The sequence below is a fragment of the Malurus melanocephalus genome, unplaced genomic scaffold (genome assembly GCF_030028575.1).
Source record: "Malurus melanocephalus ecotype Western Australia unplaced genomic scaffold, MMel_1.1 scaffold_938, whole genome shotgun sequence".
Taxonomy (NCBI): domain Eukaryota; kingdom Metazoa; phylum Chordata; class Aves; order Passeriformes; family Maluridae; genus Malurus; species Malurus melanocephalus.
The window spans coordinates 56,754-70,638 of record NW_026624170.1 but is presented as its reverse complement, the minus strand read 5'-3'; the positions used below and the strand labels follow the sequence as shown (position 1 = coordinate 70,638).

At 47.8% G+C, this 13,885-nt stretch overlaps 2 protein-coding genes across 3 annotated transcripts; one reads left to right on the top strand and one right to left on the bottom strand.

The window, feature by feature from the left end:
* Nucleotides 1-52: 52 nt before the first annotated feature.
* SYNC (syncoilin, intermediate filament protein) lies at nt 53-5,395 on the top strand. The gene is made up of 4 exons (XM_057386228.1): nt 53-185; nt 972-2,743; nt 3,749-3,873; nt 4,840-5,395. Exons 1-4 carry the CDS (start codon nt 53-55, stop codon nt 4,901-4,903), a joined length of 2,094 nt encoding a protein of 697 aa, XP_057242211.1. The 3' UTR covers nt 4,904-5,395.
* Nucleotides 5,396-5,694: 299 nt separating this feature from the next.
* Nucleotides 5,695-13,780, bottom strand: RBBP4 (RB binding protein 4, chromatin remodeling factor). 2 transcript variants are annotated; one of them, XM_057386220.1, is made up of 12 exons: nt 13,700-13,780; nt 12,298-12,445; nt 11,864-12,009; nt 10,792-10,965; nt 10,071-10,186; nt 9,784-9,944; nt 9,221-9,347; nt 9,047-9,124; nt 7,930-8,006; nt 7,778-7,835; nt 7,559-7,669; nt 5,695-6,779 (listed from the first exon to the last, which is right to left on the bottom strand). In XM_057386220.1, exons 1-12 carry the CDS (start codon nt 13,713-13,715, stop codon nt 6,714-6,716), a joined length of 1,278 nt encoding a protein of 425 aa, XP_057242203.1. In that variant the 5' UTR covers nt 13,716-13,780; the 3' UTR covers nt 5,695-6,713. The 2 variants fall into 2 exon arrangements, with proteins under 2 accessions (XP_057242203.1, XP_057242204.1); XM_057386221.1 differs by having other exon boundaries at nt 12,298-12,442.
* Nucleotides 13,781-13,885: the final 105 nt, after the last annotated feature.

Genomic DNA, 13,885 nt, shown 5'->3' with positions numbered 1-13,885 from the left:
GGAAAGCGAGGATTTGGCGGTGGCAGCTGCCCGGGTTCCGTGCCCGGGGACAATGACGGGATCGGATGACTCTGCAAAGCTCCGAGCTCGCCGGTTCCTGCTGCAGGCGCTGCCCGGGGCTCTGCGGGAGGAGTTGGCTCCGTCTCGGTCATCCCGGAGCCGGCCCGGGCTCGCATTCCCGTGCCGTGAGGTTATGCCAGGCTGCTGAAATCGCGGCGGGTTTTCCAGGCAGAGCTCACACCGGTGCTGCCGGGGGGATTGGCAGGGACAGGATGGCGCTGGGGTCTGGGTTTGCATCGCTTGTGCCTCCTCCGTGGCTGTCAGATGCTTTAAGAGGGGTTTATTCCCTGATTTTGGACAGGGTTGTCACCAGAGGGCTGAGCCCAGCCYRGGGACRGTCAYRGCAGSAGRGYCACAGCGGGACCCTTCCAGCTCTGGGGTCTGGGTTTGCATCACTCATTCAGACACTTTAAGAGGGGTTTGTTTTCCGATTTTGGACAGTCTGAGCTCAAGTCTGGGCCCAGACCTGCCCTATGGTGACACGGGGACAATCACAGCAGCAGGGCCATGGCAGGACCCTCCCAGCTCTGGGGTCTGGGTTTGCATCGCTCATTCAGACGCTTTAAGAGGGGTTTATTTTCCGATTTTGGAGAGTCTGGCCCCAATTTGTCATCACCAGAGGGCTGAGCCCAGCCCTGCCCCGTGGGTGACACGGGGACAATCACAGCAGCAGGGTCACAGCAGGACCCTCCCAGCTCTGGGATCTCAGGGAAAGGGAAGGGAAGGCTGAGAGCTGTTACACTCACTGCCCTGGCTCACATCCCCTCTCCTTTCCAGGGACCTGATGGCACAGCCCGAACCCCCTCCAGAGCTGCAGCTGGACGAGAGCAGAGCATCCCCTGCCCCACAGGGAGCAGCTGGAGGGGCTGCTCCACACCCGGAATGCCCACAGACCCCGCTGGATCCGGCAGGGGATGGATCTAAACCCCTCCACGGCCAGGGAGTCTGCAGGGATCCTTCCTTGGAGAAAAACACAGCGGGGACCCAGCTGGGCGAGGCTGCAGCCGGGGCTGAGATCCCGCTGGACAGGGCTGGAGCCCGGCTGGATGTGGATGCAGATGGAGCAGGGATTCCCCTGGATGTGGGTGAAGGTGGGACAGGAATCCCACTGGACATGGATGAAGGTGGGACAGGAATCCCGCTGGACATGGACGCAGATGAAGCAGGGATTTCACTGAATATGGATGCAGATGAAGCAGGGATCCTGCTGGACATGGGTGCAGATGGGACAGGGATCCCAGCAGATATGGGTGCAGCAGGGATCCCGCTGGAAACGGGTGTAGGTGGGACAGGAATCCCACTGGACAAGGATGCAGACAAAGCAGGGATCCCGCTGGACAGAGGTGCAGGAATCCCACTGGATGAGGATGTAGATGGAGCAAGAATCCCGCTGGACATGGACACAGACAGGGCAGGGATCCCACTGGACAGGGATGCAAGTGGGACGGGGATCCCAGCAGATGCAGGTGGGACAAAAATCCCATTGGACATGGGTGCAGACAGAGCAGGAATCCCGCTGGACATGGACACAGACAAAGCAGGATTCCTGCTGGACATGGGTGCAGAAAGAGCAGGAATCCCGCTGGATATGGACACAGACAGGGCAAGGATTCCAGACAATGCAAATGGGACAAAAATCCCATTGGACATGAGATCAGATGGAGCAGGAAACCCGCTGGACATGGACACAGACAGGGCAGGGATCCCAGTGGATGCAGGTGGGACAAAAATCCCATTGGACATGGGTGCAGATGGAGCAGGAATCCTGCTGGACAAGGATGCACACAGAGCAGGAATCCCACTGGACGTGGGTGCAGACAGAGCAGGAATCCTGCAGGACATGGACACAGACAAAGCAGGGATCCCAAATGACACAGAAGGAGCAGGAATCCCTCAGAACATGGAGGCAGAGGCAGCGGGCAGCCCTGTGGACTCGGACACCGCGGAGCGCCGCTGCCTGAGCCTGGAAGAGCTGGGCGATTATTTCCAGGAGTGCATCGAGATCGTGGAGCAGCTGGAACGCGAGCGGGACGAGCTCATCTCCGAGCTGGCCCAGCTCCGCGAGCCGGCGCTGCAGGAGATCCGCCACGCTCACCAGGAGATCCAGGCGGCCTGCAGGCTGCTGGCCAAGGTGGAGCTGGAGAGGGACAACCTGCGGGACGAGATCCGCCAGATCAAGCAGAAACTCTTCAAAGTGACCAAGGAATGCGTGGCCTGCCAGTACCAGCTGGAGAGCCGCCGGCACGACCTCTCGCAGCACGCCGCCTACCAGGGCGAGCTGCAAAACCAGGCGGGCCAGCTCTCCGGAGAGCTAGCCCAGCTCAAGGAGAGCTGCGAGAAGGAGAAGGAAGCCCTGAGGCAGCGCCTGGAGGCTCCTCCGTGCCGCCAGGACAATCTGTACCTGCAGGAGAGCCGGCGGCTGTCGGTGGAGTTTGAGAGTTTCGTGGCGCAGAGCCGCCGGGGTTTGGAGGAGCACTACGAACCGCAGCTGCTGCGGCTGCTGGAGCGGCGCGAGGCCGGGGCCAAGGCGCTGCAGGAGATGCAAGGAGAGATTCAGGGCATGAAGGAAGCCCTGAGGCCCTTGCAGGGCGAGGCCAGCCGGCTGAGGATGCAGAACCGCAGCCTGGAGGAGCAGATTGTCCTGGTCAAGCAGAAGAGGGACGAGGAGGTCGGGCAGTACCGGGTACGCGCCCCAAAAGGGCATCGCTGCGCCCTCTTTTCGGGGAGGGGGGTGTTTTTGGTGCCCAGGGAAATGTGGGTGCTGCAGGATTTGCACAGGGAAGGAGCAGGCTGGGTGAGGAGGGGAGGATGGAGAATATTTCCTGCTGGTTGCAATCAAAATTTTCCCCCAAATTTCAAAATAGCGGCTCCTGGGCTCAAGGCAAAACCAGGGATGCGCTGGGAAAGTTTGGGGCTTCACCAGCTTGGAAAATGGGTTTCTCCCGAATTGATTTTCTCTTGGTTTTGTCCTGCCCCTCAGAAATGGCCCCAGGGATGGGGGATTTCCTTCCCAAAGCTCAGTGATGCTGCTGAGCTCAGGCACCGCACTGGGACCGAGATGCTCGGAAATGCCATTTTTAAATAAAGGTGGCTTTTCTTTCAGACCCCTCGAAACAGATTCTGCCCCTCCTACTGCCAGGAAGGGTCTCACCCCTTTGCCCACCCTCCTGGGARGGTTATTTCTGGCCAGGCCTGAGGGACAAGGCAATCCAATATCTGCAAGAGCACATTTGGCAAAGAGGCTCCAAATTAATCTCTTCATTTTCAACGCTCTCTGTTCTCGGCTTGCAGTCACTGCCTCCTCCCAGAAGTTTCTRGAAGCTGCCATTCCCCTTCCATCACGCTTTCTCCCTGCTGGGATGGGAATTTGTGGTTTCTCCTGGATGTTCAGGGTCCCTCGGTGCGCCTCCACTTTTTCCTTTTCCCAAATTCTTTATTCATCTCCTCCTGACTCACGGGTTTACACAGCTCTGGCAGCTTCTCAAAACACACACAGAGTGGTTCAGGGGACAAAACCAAGCAGCCAGGAGAAGCCTGAGGACAAAACAGCTCAGCCCAGCCCAAATTCCCACCTTCGTGTTCAAACAAAGCTCTTTTTTTGCAAAATTTCTAAAGAAAATTCTTTGGGCAGAGTCAGGGAAGCAACAGAGAGCAGGAACCTTCACCTGRTGCATTTTTTCCCCTCCAGGAGCAGGTGGAGGAGTTGGAGGACAGGCTGAAGGAGCTCAAGAACGGGGTGCAGCTCCAGCAGCGCAAGAACCAGGAGCTGGAGGAGCTGAGGAGCAGCCTCCACCGCGAGCTCTCCATCTACAAGTGCGTCTGGAGCTCATCCCTGCAGGGCAGAGGGGCTGGGAGGAGGGGGAGGAYGGTGGGGAAGGGTCCAGGGTGGGCTCACAGCTCCTCAGCCTTTTCCTCCTGGGTGTGGTGGGGCAGCAGAGCAGGAATTCCAACCCCTTTGGCCAACAGCAAATGGGGATTTGATGGAAATTCCTGCAGTGGCTTCCCAAAAAGCAGGTGTGGCTACTGAAGTGGTGCTTTCCTCAGGAGTCCATGTAAAGATGAAATCTGGGAGGTAGAACTGTGGATGCTGGAACTCTTTGCCTGGTTTTATAGAGTTTTTCATTCAGGGGAATTCCTAAATCTCCAGAAAGTTTGGGGATTGTTTTACTCACCCAGCTCGGAGCTGTTCTGTTATTCCAGTCTCAGCTGGACACACTCTTTAAACCATTTCAGGATTCCCTTTTTCCCCCCTTCCCCACCCAAAGGATTTTCCCCACCTCAAAGCTTTTTTTATCCAAGCAGAGGGAAGAGCTCTCTGAGCCTGTGCTGTCACCAGCCATTCCCAACAGGACAAACTGCATTTAGGATTCAGCCCAAATCCTGACACCACCCTGCCCTCACTGCCTGGATTTCCCCTAAATTTAATTCCAGTTTAACTCCTGCAATCTCCAAACTGCCATCCCTGGAAGTGATAACTTTAAATGAGATTTTATTTGCTCTGGGGATCTCTCAGCRATGCCTGAGCTGCCTTTTCCAGCAGCTGTCACCAAAAAAATGATATTTTCCCTTCTGTTAAATCCTGTTTGCCAAGGGCTCTGAAAGAGCTGGGCTGGGCCCACTCACTCTCAAGACCAAGGACTGAGCCTCTTGATGTGTTTCCCAATTCCTTTTTCTTCCATACTTTTCCCAAAAATAGCACATCCTCCTTCTCTTTTTTTCTCCAGCCAGGGGATTTATGTAAATATTCCACAGCCTAAATTTCCTTTCTATCCTTTACAGGAGCTGCTTGGAAATCTACGGCCACCTCTGCAAATCGGAGGAAAAAGCAGAACAGGACTGTTAAAACCACAGRATTTTCCTCTTTGTAGCAAAATACAACAGTCAGAGGATCTAAAAGGGACATCTCCTCCTGCTGCTTTATCCTGCAGGGATAAAAAAATAAAAAATCYTTTCCCTGGGTATTTTCCCAGGTGCTGCTGTTGCTCGTGTAGTAAAAAACTGCTTTTCCCCAGAGGARCAGAGCAATCTTTGCACTGAACAATGGATGAGGAATAACTGATTGATGTTTTGCTGTGTTTGAGAAAATGTTATCTTTTTTTCAGATGGTTTAAACCTTCCAGAAAGTTCTGGAAGCTGATGTGGGAGGGGTTGACTTTTAAAGTTTACATGCAAGAGAAGCTTTCTCCTTTGAAGAGGATTTTCTTTTGTATTTCAAGGGTTTTCTGCTGTACTGGGATGTGCTCCACAGAAACGAGGTGGTGGGGAAGAGATTTCCACTTTATATCGAGTCTCACACTGAAAATAAAAGGTCAGAGTTTAAGGAGCCTTTCCATTCTCATTTTCAGTCTCAAAAGCCCAAGGTTGTGTGTCAAACCGAGGTGTTTGTGTCAAATTCATGACAAAAAAACAGTTGTGGTGAGGGCTAAAGGCAGAATTAAAATGCAGACAGCAGCAGGGCTTGAGGGGTTTAAGCTCTCATTAATTTATTCCACAAAGCAGCAGAAATGAGAGGGGAGAAATACCCATTTTAATATCTTAAAAATTAAAAAATATCTCTCCCAGCTCCTTGAATGGATAAACACCCTCACCAAAGCACCAAACAGCAGAAACAGCACAAAACTCGCCCAACTTGGCAGCGTTTCCGTAGAAAAACTTTATTCCAACTGGAGAACTTACACGCAATTAGTCATGAGGAGATGGAGAGTAACAGGCTGCTGGTGGCACTGGACACCCGAGTGGAAGACGTGGTCAAAGACAAATTCTTAAAAAAAAAAATAGTTTATCCACGTTTGATTTGTTTTCCACCAGCTGCCAAGGGCACCGGGATTATCCGTTGGTACAAACAAAACACCTTTGACAACTTGAGGGCTCCCCCAAGTTTTTTTTTTTTTTAAAAAAAAAAAACCATTTCACAGAAAGGAAAGAAACATTATGTGAAAACACAGCTCGAGAAACACACAATAGAGCAAAGGAAAAAAAAAATGTGGGAGGTGGAAGGAGGCTCTGCAGGAATAGCTAACAAATCCAAACCGCTGGCACCAAACAGGAGAGAGGAAAGGGGAAGGAAGGAAGGAATGAAAAACCCAGAATTACCAGGAGAGACAAAAAAAAAAAGAAGAGAAATTTCAGTTCAAGTCAGAACTCGTATCTGCAAAGGCAGAAAAAGCCACAAGGTGCAGATAACGAAAGGAATTCCAAGGTTTTTGAGTTGTACTGAGGAGGGCAAGGCCTTCCACACCATTTCTGAGCTGTCAGGGGATCAACACTTGGATCATCTCCGTGGGATTAACACTTGGATCATCTCTGTTGGCTCAAACCCACTCGGGCAGCTCTGCCAATTTTACTTTTGTTTAAATTAGGCAAAAAGCCTGTGGCTGGAGCAAGCAAAAAAGAAAAAATAAACCCCAAGCTTGCTCGGTGACAAAGGCAGCTCAAATGGGACAGCCAGGAAGGTTGGGCAGGAATTGAAACCTGACTGAGGGGGCTGAGCCCTTTTTTTTGGTTGTTTTTTGGGGTGGTGGGTGGAAAAACCTGTGGTGGGATTTAGGGGAGGATGGCTGAACACAAAGCCTACGTGTGTCTCAAAACCAGTGTTAAGTGGAGGCTGAGAGGGAAGAGAAGGAGAAAGACTAAAAACAGGGAGAGGTTGGCATTTAGGATCCTTGACCTTCGGGATCCACGCTTCCTTCGGGATCTTCATCGTTGTAGATGTTCTCTGCCTGCAAAACAGGGATGGAGGAACTCAGGGAGCATTTCCCACCCACTTTGGACAGGATTCCACCTGCCAAAACACCTCCAAAACCTATTTTTTAAATTATTAAAATTATTATAATTTAATMATMATATTYTTWAAAAYTTGCAAATATGGATCACCCATYCCCAATCCCATCAACATTAAAGCAGCAACACAAAAAAACCTTATCCACAAAAGCCAGGTCTCAAAAAAAACTTCCTAAATGTCCTGTAAATAGAAWTCTGCTAAAGGAGAGTCCACTGCAAGCCTTACAAAAAGGTTTCAAGTATTTATTTTGTAGATTCTCAGMAGCATTTTCTAAAAGACCTACAGAAAAAGCTGCCAAGAACAAACTTTAGAGATGAAAATGGTCTTGTCAAAGGTCAAGATTGTTTTCCAAAACCTTCAACAGCTGGGAATGTAGAGGCCAGCACACTGTGCCTGTTCACCAGCACCCTTTTCATCTTTTGGAGARTGAAATCTCAAATATTCTTTAGGACAATAAATACAGAAACCTCAATTTCATTGTTGGTTCTCACACAATGTTTTCATTKAAACAAAGAAGGGAAAAATTTCCTTCAGAATATATTTTTTAAAAACACAAAACATCTCCTGAGTATTTGGAAACCAYTGTTGTGGCCCAAACTAAAGGAGATTTCACTGGTCCCTGGAGATTTCAGCAATTTTGTCATTTTAAGGGCTGTAAATAAAAGCAGGAATGCTGAAATCCAGGTTTTCAATCCTCCACCTTCCCAAACAACTCACCATTTGCCAGACTTGCATGATATTATCTTCTGATACAGAACAAATGACCCAGGGCTCATTGGGATTCCAGGAGAAATCCGAGATCTTTGCAGTATGACCACCATGGATAAACTAGGATTGGGAAAAAAAAAAAAAAAAAAAAGAAGGGGAATGGTTTGAAATTTGCAGTGGAGAGGTGAGAAATAGGTTAAAATATTTAATGGGGTTGAAAAGACTCACCAACAGCTCTGGGGGACCATCCTCAGCATCTTCAGGGGATTGCTCCTCTCCGATTTTACTGCAAAAAAAGGGTTGGGTTGTTTTTTTTTTGAGGTGGGATGCAATTAATTGATAATATTTAGTGGGGAAAAGCTGAGGAATTTGGGATTTACCTCAAGTCCCAAACATTTAGCCTGCGGTCYGTGCCACTGGAGGCCAGGATGGTTTCATTATGGGGAGACCACTGAACCTGCAGGTGAGGATAAATTTAAAATTTTTTTAAATTTAGTTTGAGAAGTTTGAGTTTTGAGAAGCTGTAACAGGTTGCAAAAAAACCACCATTTTGTACCCTAAGAGTTCAAATTGATAACAACATAAAATAGGTGTAAATAATATTTATCATAGGAAGTAATTTGTGAATATTCACACATACAAAAAAAAAAAACATTTCACCAAAAAAGTTCCACCTGGAAGCTTTCCTCTAACAAAGCCCAAGTGCAAACAGCTCCCAAGGGCATTGGCTGCTCCTTATCTTAATAAGGATTGCACAAATAGAACCTTCATGAATTCCTTCAGCTGTAGGCACAGCTCTCCCATGAAAAGAAATCACTGTAATTAAGCTTAACTGCCCAAAAGCTCACATTTACTCCTGCTGGAGATAAAGCTCCCCAGAACACACCACTTAATAGGATCACAGGATTAGGAAAGAACACAGAATTCTGCACACTAACGTGGCATTTCAGGATTCTGTGATTTTATTTAGACATAACACAGTCTGGACTGATAATCCTTCCACCAAAAAAAAAAACCAAAAAACCTCTCTACATATTTTCCCTCTGATTAAAGCACGAGTTGGAGATGGAAATGTTTAATCTGCTAAGCAGGTGCTGCCCACGGTGTGAACAATTCTCCATTTCCAGCAGCAAAATCAGCAATTATCTGTTGTCAGAGGGTGCTAAACCTTCCTGCAGGACCAGGCTGAGGAGGTGGAAATGCTGCAGCCATTTCCCTGGGCCTCCTGCTTCAATCTGCTGCCATGAATAATTTAATGGACTCTGCCCTGCTACCATTTCACCCTTCTGCTGTGGTTAAAGCTCCAGAGCATTTCCCTGCTCCCTCTCTGGATTTTTTTTTTGGAGCTCTGCAGCTTCACAACACCACCACAAGCAGATAAAATAATGAGTTTTTAAATGTAAATAATATATTGTGGAAAAGATTGGTTTTCTTTYCCAGCTTGCTGAGTAGAATTAAATCTTATGAGTGTGAAAGATAAAAAGACTTTTTTAATACCTGAAATATTTCATCTTTATGTGATTCAAAGGAGTGCAGCTTCAGTTTTAGGTTCCTCAAGTCCCATAGAGCAACAGTCTAGGAGAAAAAAAAAAATTATTTTGTTGAAGTAACCAACGTGTAAATCCACCCCAAAAACTGAGCAAAGATGTTCCAAGATCAAAGCAGAAGTACCTTATCAGCTGATCCTGTGGCCAGGATAAACTCACTGTAGGGGTTGAAGGACAGGCAGTTCACCTCAGCTGTGTGAGCATCCACAGAGTGACTGGGTTTGGAGGTGTTGTTTGATCGAGTGTCCCAACTGGAAGGGAAAATATGGAATTAAAATTGCATTTTACTGACGGAAAATAGGGAATAAAATCCCAATTCACCGACGGAAAATAGGGAATAAAAATCCCAATTCACTGAGGGAAAATAGGGAATAAAAATCCCAGTTCACTGAGGGAAAATAGGGAATAAAAATCCATTTCACTGACGGAAAAGAGGGAGTAAAATCCCAATTCACTGAGGGAAAATACAGAATAAAATCCCATTTCACTCAGGGAAAATACAGAATAAAAATCCCATTTCACTGAGGGAAAATACGGAATAAAATCCCATTTCACTGAGGGAAAATACAGAATAAAAATCCCATTTCACTGAGGGAAAAATACGGAATAAAATCCCATTTCACTGCTAATCCCACTACCTATTACAGAGATGAGAAATCTCGAGGGACAGAAGATTTCCCCACTTACATCATGAGCTTCTGATCATCAGCAACAGATCCAAAAAGGGATTCATGGAGCAGGTGCCAGGACACATCTTCCACCACCGCCGTGTGCCCCGTGAAGATGGTCTTGGCATCCACCACTTTGCCTTCTTTGGGAACAGCGCTGATATCCCACAAGCAAATGGTCTTTAAAACAACAAAAAAATGTTTCAAATTACACTTTTATGCACTCTCTTGATCTCATCCTCCTCAAAGCCAAGGTTTTGCCCTTGCCATGGCACACAGAGTGCAGCTCTGTGTTCCAATACTCACGTGATCATCAGAAGCACTCAGCAAATGCCCACTGAGGTTTGGGTTCCAGGACAGCCCATAACCCTCCTTCTGGTGCCCACGGAGACGCAGGTCAGGGTTGCACTCACCAGAAGGATCTGGAATGAGGTAAAGWAAGGATTTCAGTGGCTGGAATCATTCCTGGCATTGAGTTTACTAAATTTTAGCTCAGTAGCCACCTCTGTGCTTTGGCATTTTGGTCCAGCTGGATGGAGGAACAGCAGCTCAGCTGTTGCTGCCCAAAAAACTCCTCCAGAACACCCAGAAATATAAGATGGGATATTTTTCTTTCTCTCATCATGTCCAACTGAACTTTTAAAGTGAGACAGGCACTTCTGACGCTCTCCACCAGTGGTAAAATGAGTAAATCTATTTGATTTTGATGACTTCATAGGTAAATGACTGTTAATACATTTATAGAATATCAGGGGAGCAGCTCAGCTGTCCAGCAAATAAATCACAGCTTCTAAAAAAATTCCTTTTACCACCTCAAATACCAGATAAAACAAGCAGTGAAAGGGCAGGAAAAGGTTTTTTTCCTTGGATACATTTGGATACATGTGTTTAAAATCAATACAAAATAACCTCTAACAAAAAAAACACCCACTAGGCCCTAAAATCACAAATGAGGGGCAATCCAYGATATTTTTTAACCTCTTTTTCAGCTTTAGGGGATGAGCTGGCTGCTCTGAGAAGCACAGACCTGGTTTGGAAGGGTGTTTGGTGTAATCAAAGACMAGGACATCGCTGGAGGGAGTCTTGGTGGCGATGATGCAGGGGTTCTGGGGCATGTAACGGGCTCTGTTCACCTCTCCCTCGTGGTTTATCTTGATTTCAATTTCAATTTTTCCACTCACCGAGCCAAAGCCTCCAAATTCTAAGAATAAGAATGCAGRAATTGTGAATAAGATGTTTCAGAGTGAGGCACAAGGATTTTTATTCAAGGTTTGCTGCCAAGCTCTCAGAATAAACAAAGTTGAGGCAAAAAAAAATTGTAATTTTAGGACTGTGATACACCCTGCTAAGACTCCCTTATTTTCATACATAAAGTTACTTCATAATTTATAAAACTTTTCTTTTTTTTTCTGCACAATTTTGGCAGAAATAATGGAGTTTGGATTGTTTTTAAATTAGAAATACTGTAATAGAATAGAAACACATATTTATTAAACAACCCCATGTTCATAAATAACTTTAAGAAGCCCAAAGATCGAAACACTCTTGCACAATCCAGACTTCCTGTAAAAAAGTAGAGCAAACATTGGATCATGAAGGACTTTCACCAGGTGGAAAGATTGATTCAGCTCAGCAAACAGGAGAAATGTCTGACTTGTGACAGCCACAAAGGTTACTAAAGTATCAAATTCGAGTCTGATTCATTGAATAAAACAAAATTTTTCACCCCAGAGAAAAATGTTTAAAGCGTTACACTCTGAAATAAAAATATTTTTTTACAAGAGTGACTTTACCTGGTGCAAATGTTGTAATAAAAATATCAATAAAAAGCACTGGAATTCAGTGTCAATTCCTGAGRAACAAGGGGTTTTTCCCCCACACACAAATATTTTTGCAATCAACCTGCCCCCTTCTGTTTTCATCAGGTTATTAAAACATTCAAGAAACAGAGTATTTGTCTATTAAGGAGGCACCACTTAGAAATAAATTAATCTGGAAGTAAAAGTTGCATTTTGCTGCCTGAACTTTGAGAAAAGACAAATTTTCTGTGGGGAAAAGGGAAGGAAAAATTGGTTTAAATCCACTTTTTGGGCTCTTACCTCCTTTCTCACTGTCATAGTGGGAAGCATCAAATTGTGCATCGTCGTTGGGCAGCTGCACGCTGGCGATCACAAGGTGGTTTTGTTCATCTGAGGTGTGGGTGCCCAGCACTAATCTGTGGATGCTGAAATCTTTGCCTTCAGGTCTGCAGGGGAAGAGAAAYGCAAGAGGGATCATAAAATATTTTCACAGAGAAGTTGTGGCTGCCTCTGGATTCCTGGAAGTGTCCAAGGCCAGACTGGAAGGGGCTTGGATCACCCTGGGATAGAGGAATGTCCTTGACTATGGCACTGGATGAGTTTTAAGATCCCTTCCCACCCAAACCAATTTGGAATTCTGTCATCTCTTAGACCCAAAAGTCTCTCAGCACAATCCTGGATTTGAATTTGTTGTTTACTCTGCTTTAAAAACAGAAGCAAAAGGATCCTTTTACCTTGTGACATCAGGAAGCCACTGGGCAGTCAAGCTGGGCCACTCCAGGGCATGGGTCATCACCAAATCATACAAGAAGGGGGTGTTCTTTTTCCATATTTTATATTCCTCGTTGATCACACGTTCTTCCACCGCATCATCAAAGGCTGCTGAAGTATTTTTAAAAAAAAATACATACAATTAATTATTTATAGAAGTATTTAAAGATACACAATACTGTGAGCAGGCATTGATTGGAGTCAACTACATCAACCACATCTTGGTTTGCTGTTAAATGCTCCACTGSAGTGGTTCCTAAATGGTTAAAAATCCCCTGTTGCAGATGCTAATASTTTTTTTTCTGGATATATGGCTGGCAATTAATATTAATTAGGTCAAATTTCATCCCTGGAGGTGCTGGACAGGGCTTGGGGCAATCTGGAATAGTGGAAGTTCTCCCTGCCCATTTCAGGGGGTGGAAYGGGATGAGCTTTAAGGACCTTTCCAGCCCAGTCCATTCTGGRATGATTTTATGATCATGTTTTTAGAGCAGCACAATAAAATTCTGAAACTCAATGCACAGGGAGACAAAACCCAGACTTGCAAAGATGTTTAAAAGCAGGAGATCCAGCAACTGCTGTTAAACAGACCGGTCTGGGTGCAGCCTTGAACTGCTTGTTCCCAAAATCCAGTTCTCCAAGGCTCCTTCTGCTGCTTTGTGGGCCTCACTCACACATTTTCTCAGCCCATCTGCCAAGGGAACATCTCAGCTATCTATCAAATAAATCACAGCTTCAAAAAAACTTTCTTTTACCACCTCAAACACCAGATAAAACAAGCAGTGAAAGGGCAGGAAAAGATTTTTTTCCTTGGATACATTTGGATACATGTGTTTAAAATCAATACAAAATAACCTCTTACATAAAAACACCCTGTGGGGTAGAAAAGGCGGTGAGGAGACCTGGGGGAGCTCACCCACTGAACGGGGACACTCCCCGGGAACCGGGGACACCTCTACGGGACGGGGGTACCCCAAAGGAGCCCAAACTCGGCGACGGAAGGGAAGAACTCCCGCCGAACGGGAGCTCCCTCATGAAACGGGGGCACCCTCAGGGCGCGCAGAGGCGGCCGGTGACACTTGTTTGTCTGCCCGCTCCCCTCTGTGGGCACTGCCCGGCCCTCCCGGCCTCACAAACCCCCTCCTCAGGGCGCAGAGGAGGGCAGAGGATCCCGGCCCGGGCCGCTGTCCCCGCTCGGTGCCGCGGGCGCGAGAAACCAACGGCGCCATGACCGGAGGGGCCCTCAGGCCCCGCCCCGCGCGCCCCCTGGCGGCACCGCCCCGCTCCCCTCACGCCGTCACGGAGAGCGGGGGGGCCACCCCGCGCCTCACGGCGGAGGCCGCGCCGCCCATACGGAGCCTTTACCTTCCTTGTCCGCCATGGCGGYGCGGAGGGGGAGCGCGGCGGCCGCGGGGAGCGAGGCGGGGCGGGCTGGGCGAGGCGGGCGGGCGGGCGGTTCCTGCGCTCGCTGCTCCGACCCCTCCGGCCGCGGCTCCGTCTATTGTTTCCTGCCCCCGCTGCGTGCGGCTCCCGGCGCCGCGCACCCCTTCG

Bases quoted from the DNA above. Each gene is read 5' to 3' on its own strand.
- SYNC (XM_057386228.1), top strand. From the start codon at position 53: ATGACGGGATCGGATGACTCTGCAAAGCTCCGAGCTCGCCGGTTCCTG. The intron at 2,744-3,748 runs GTACGCGCCCCA...TTTCCCCTCCAG, and splicing joins AGGAGGTCGGGCAGTACCGG to GAGCAGGTGGAGGAGTTGGA. The intron at 3,874-4,839 runs GTGCGTCTGGAG...TATCCTTTACAG, and splicing joins CGCGAGCTCTCCATCTACAA to GAGCTGCTTGGAAATCTACG.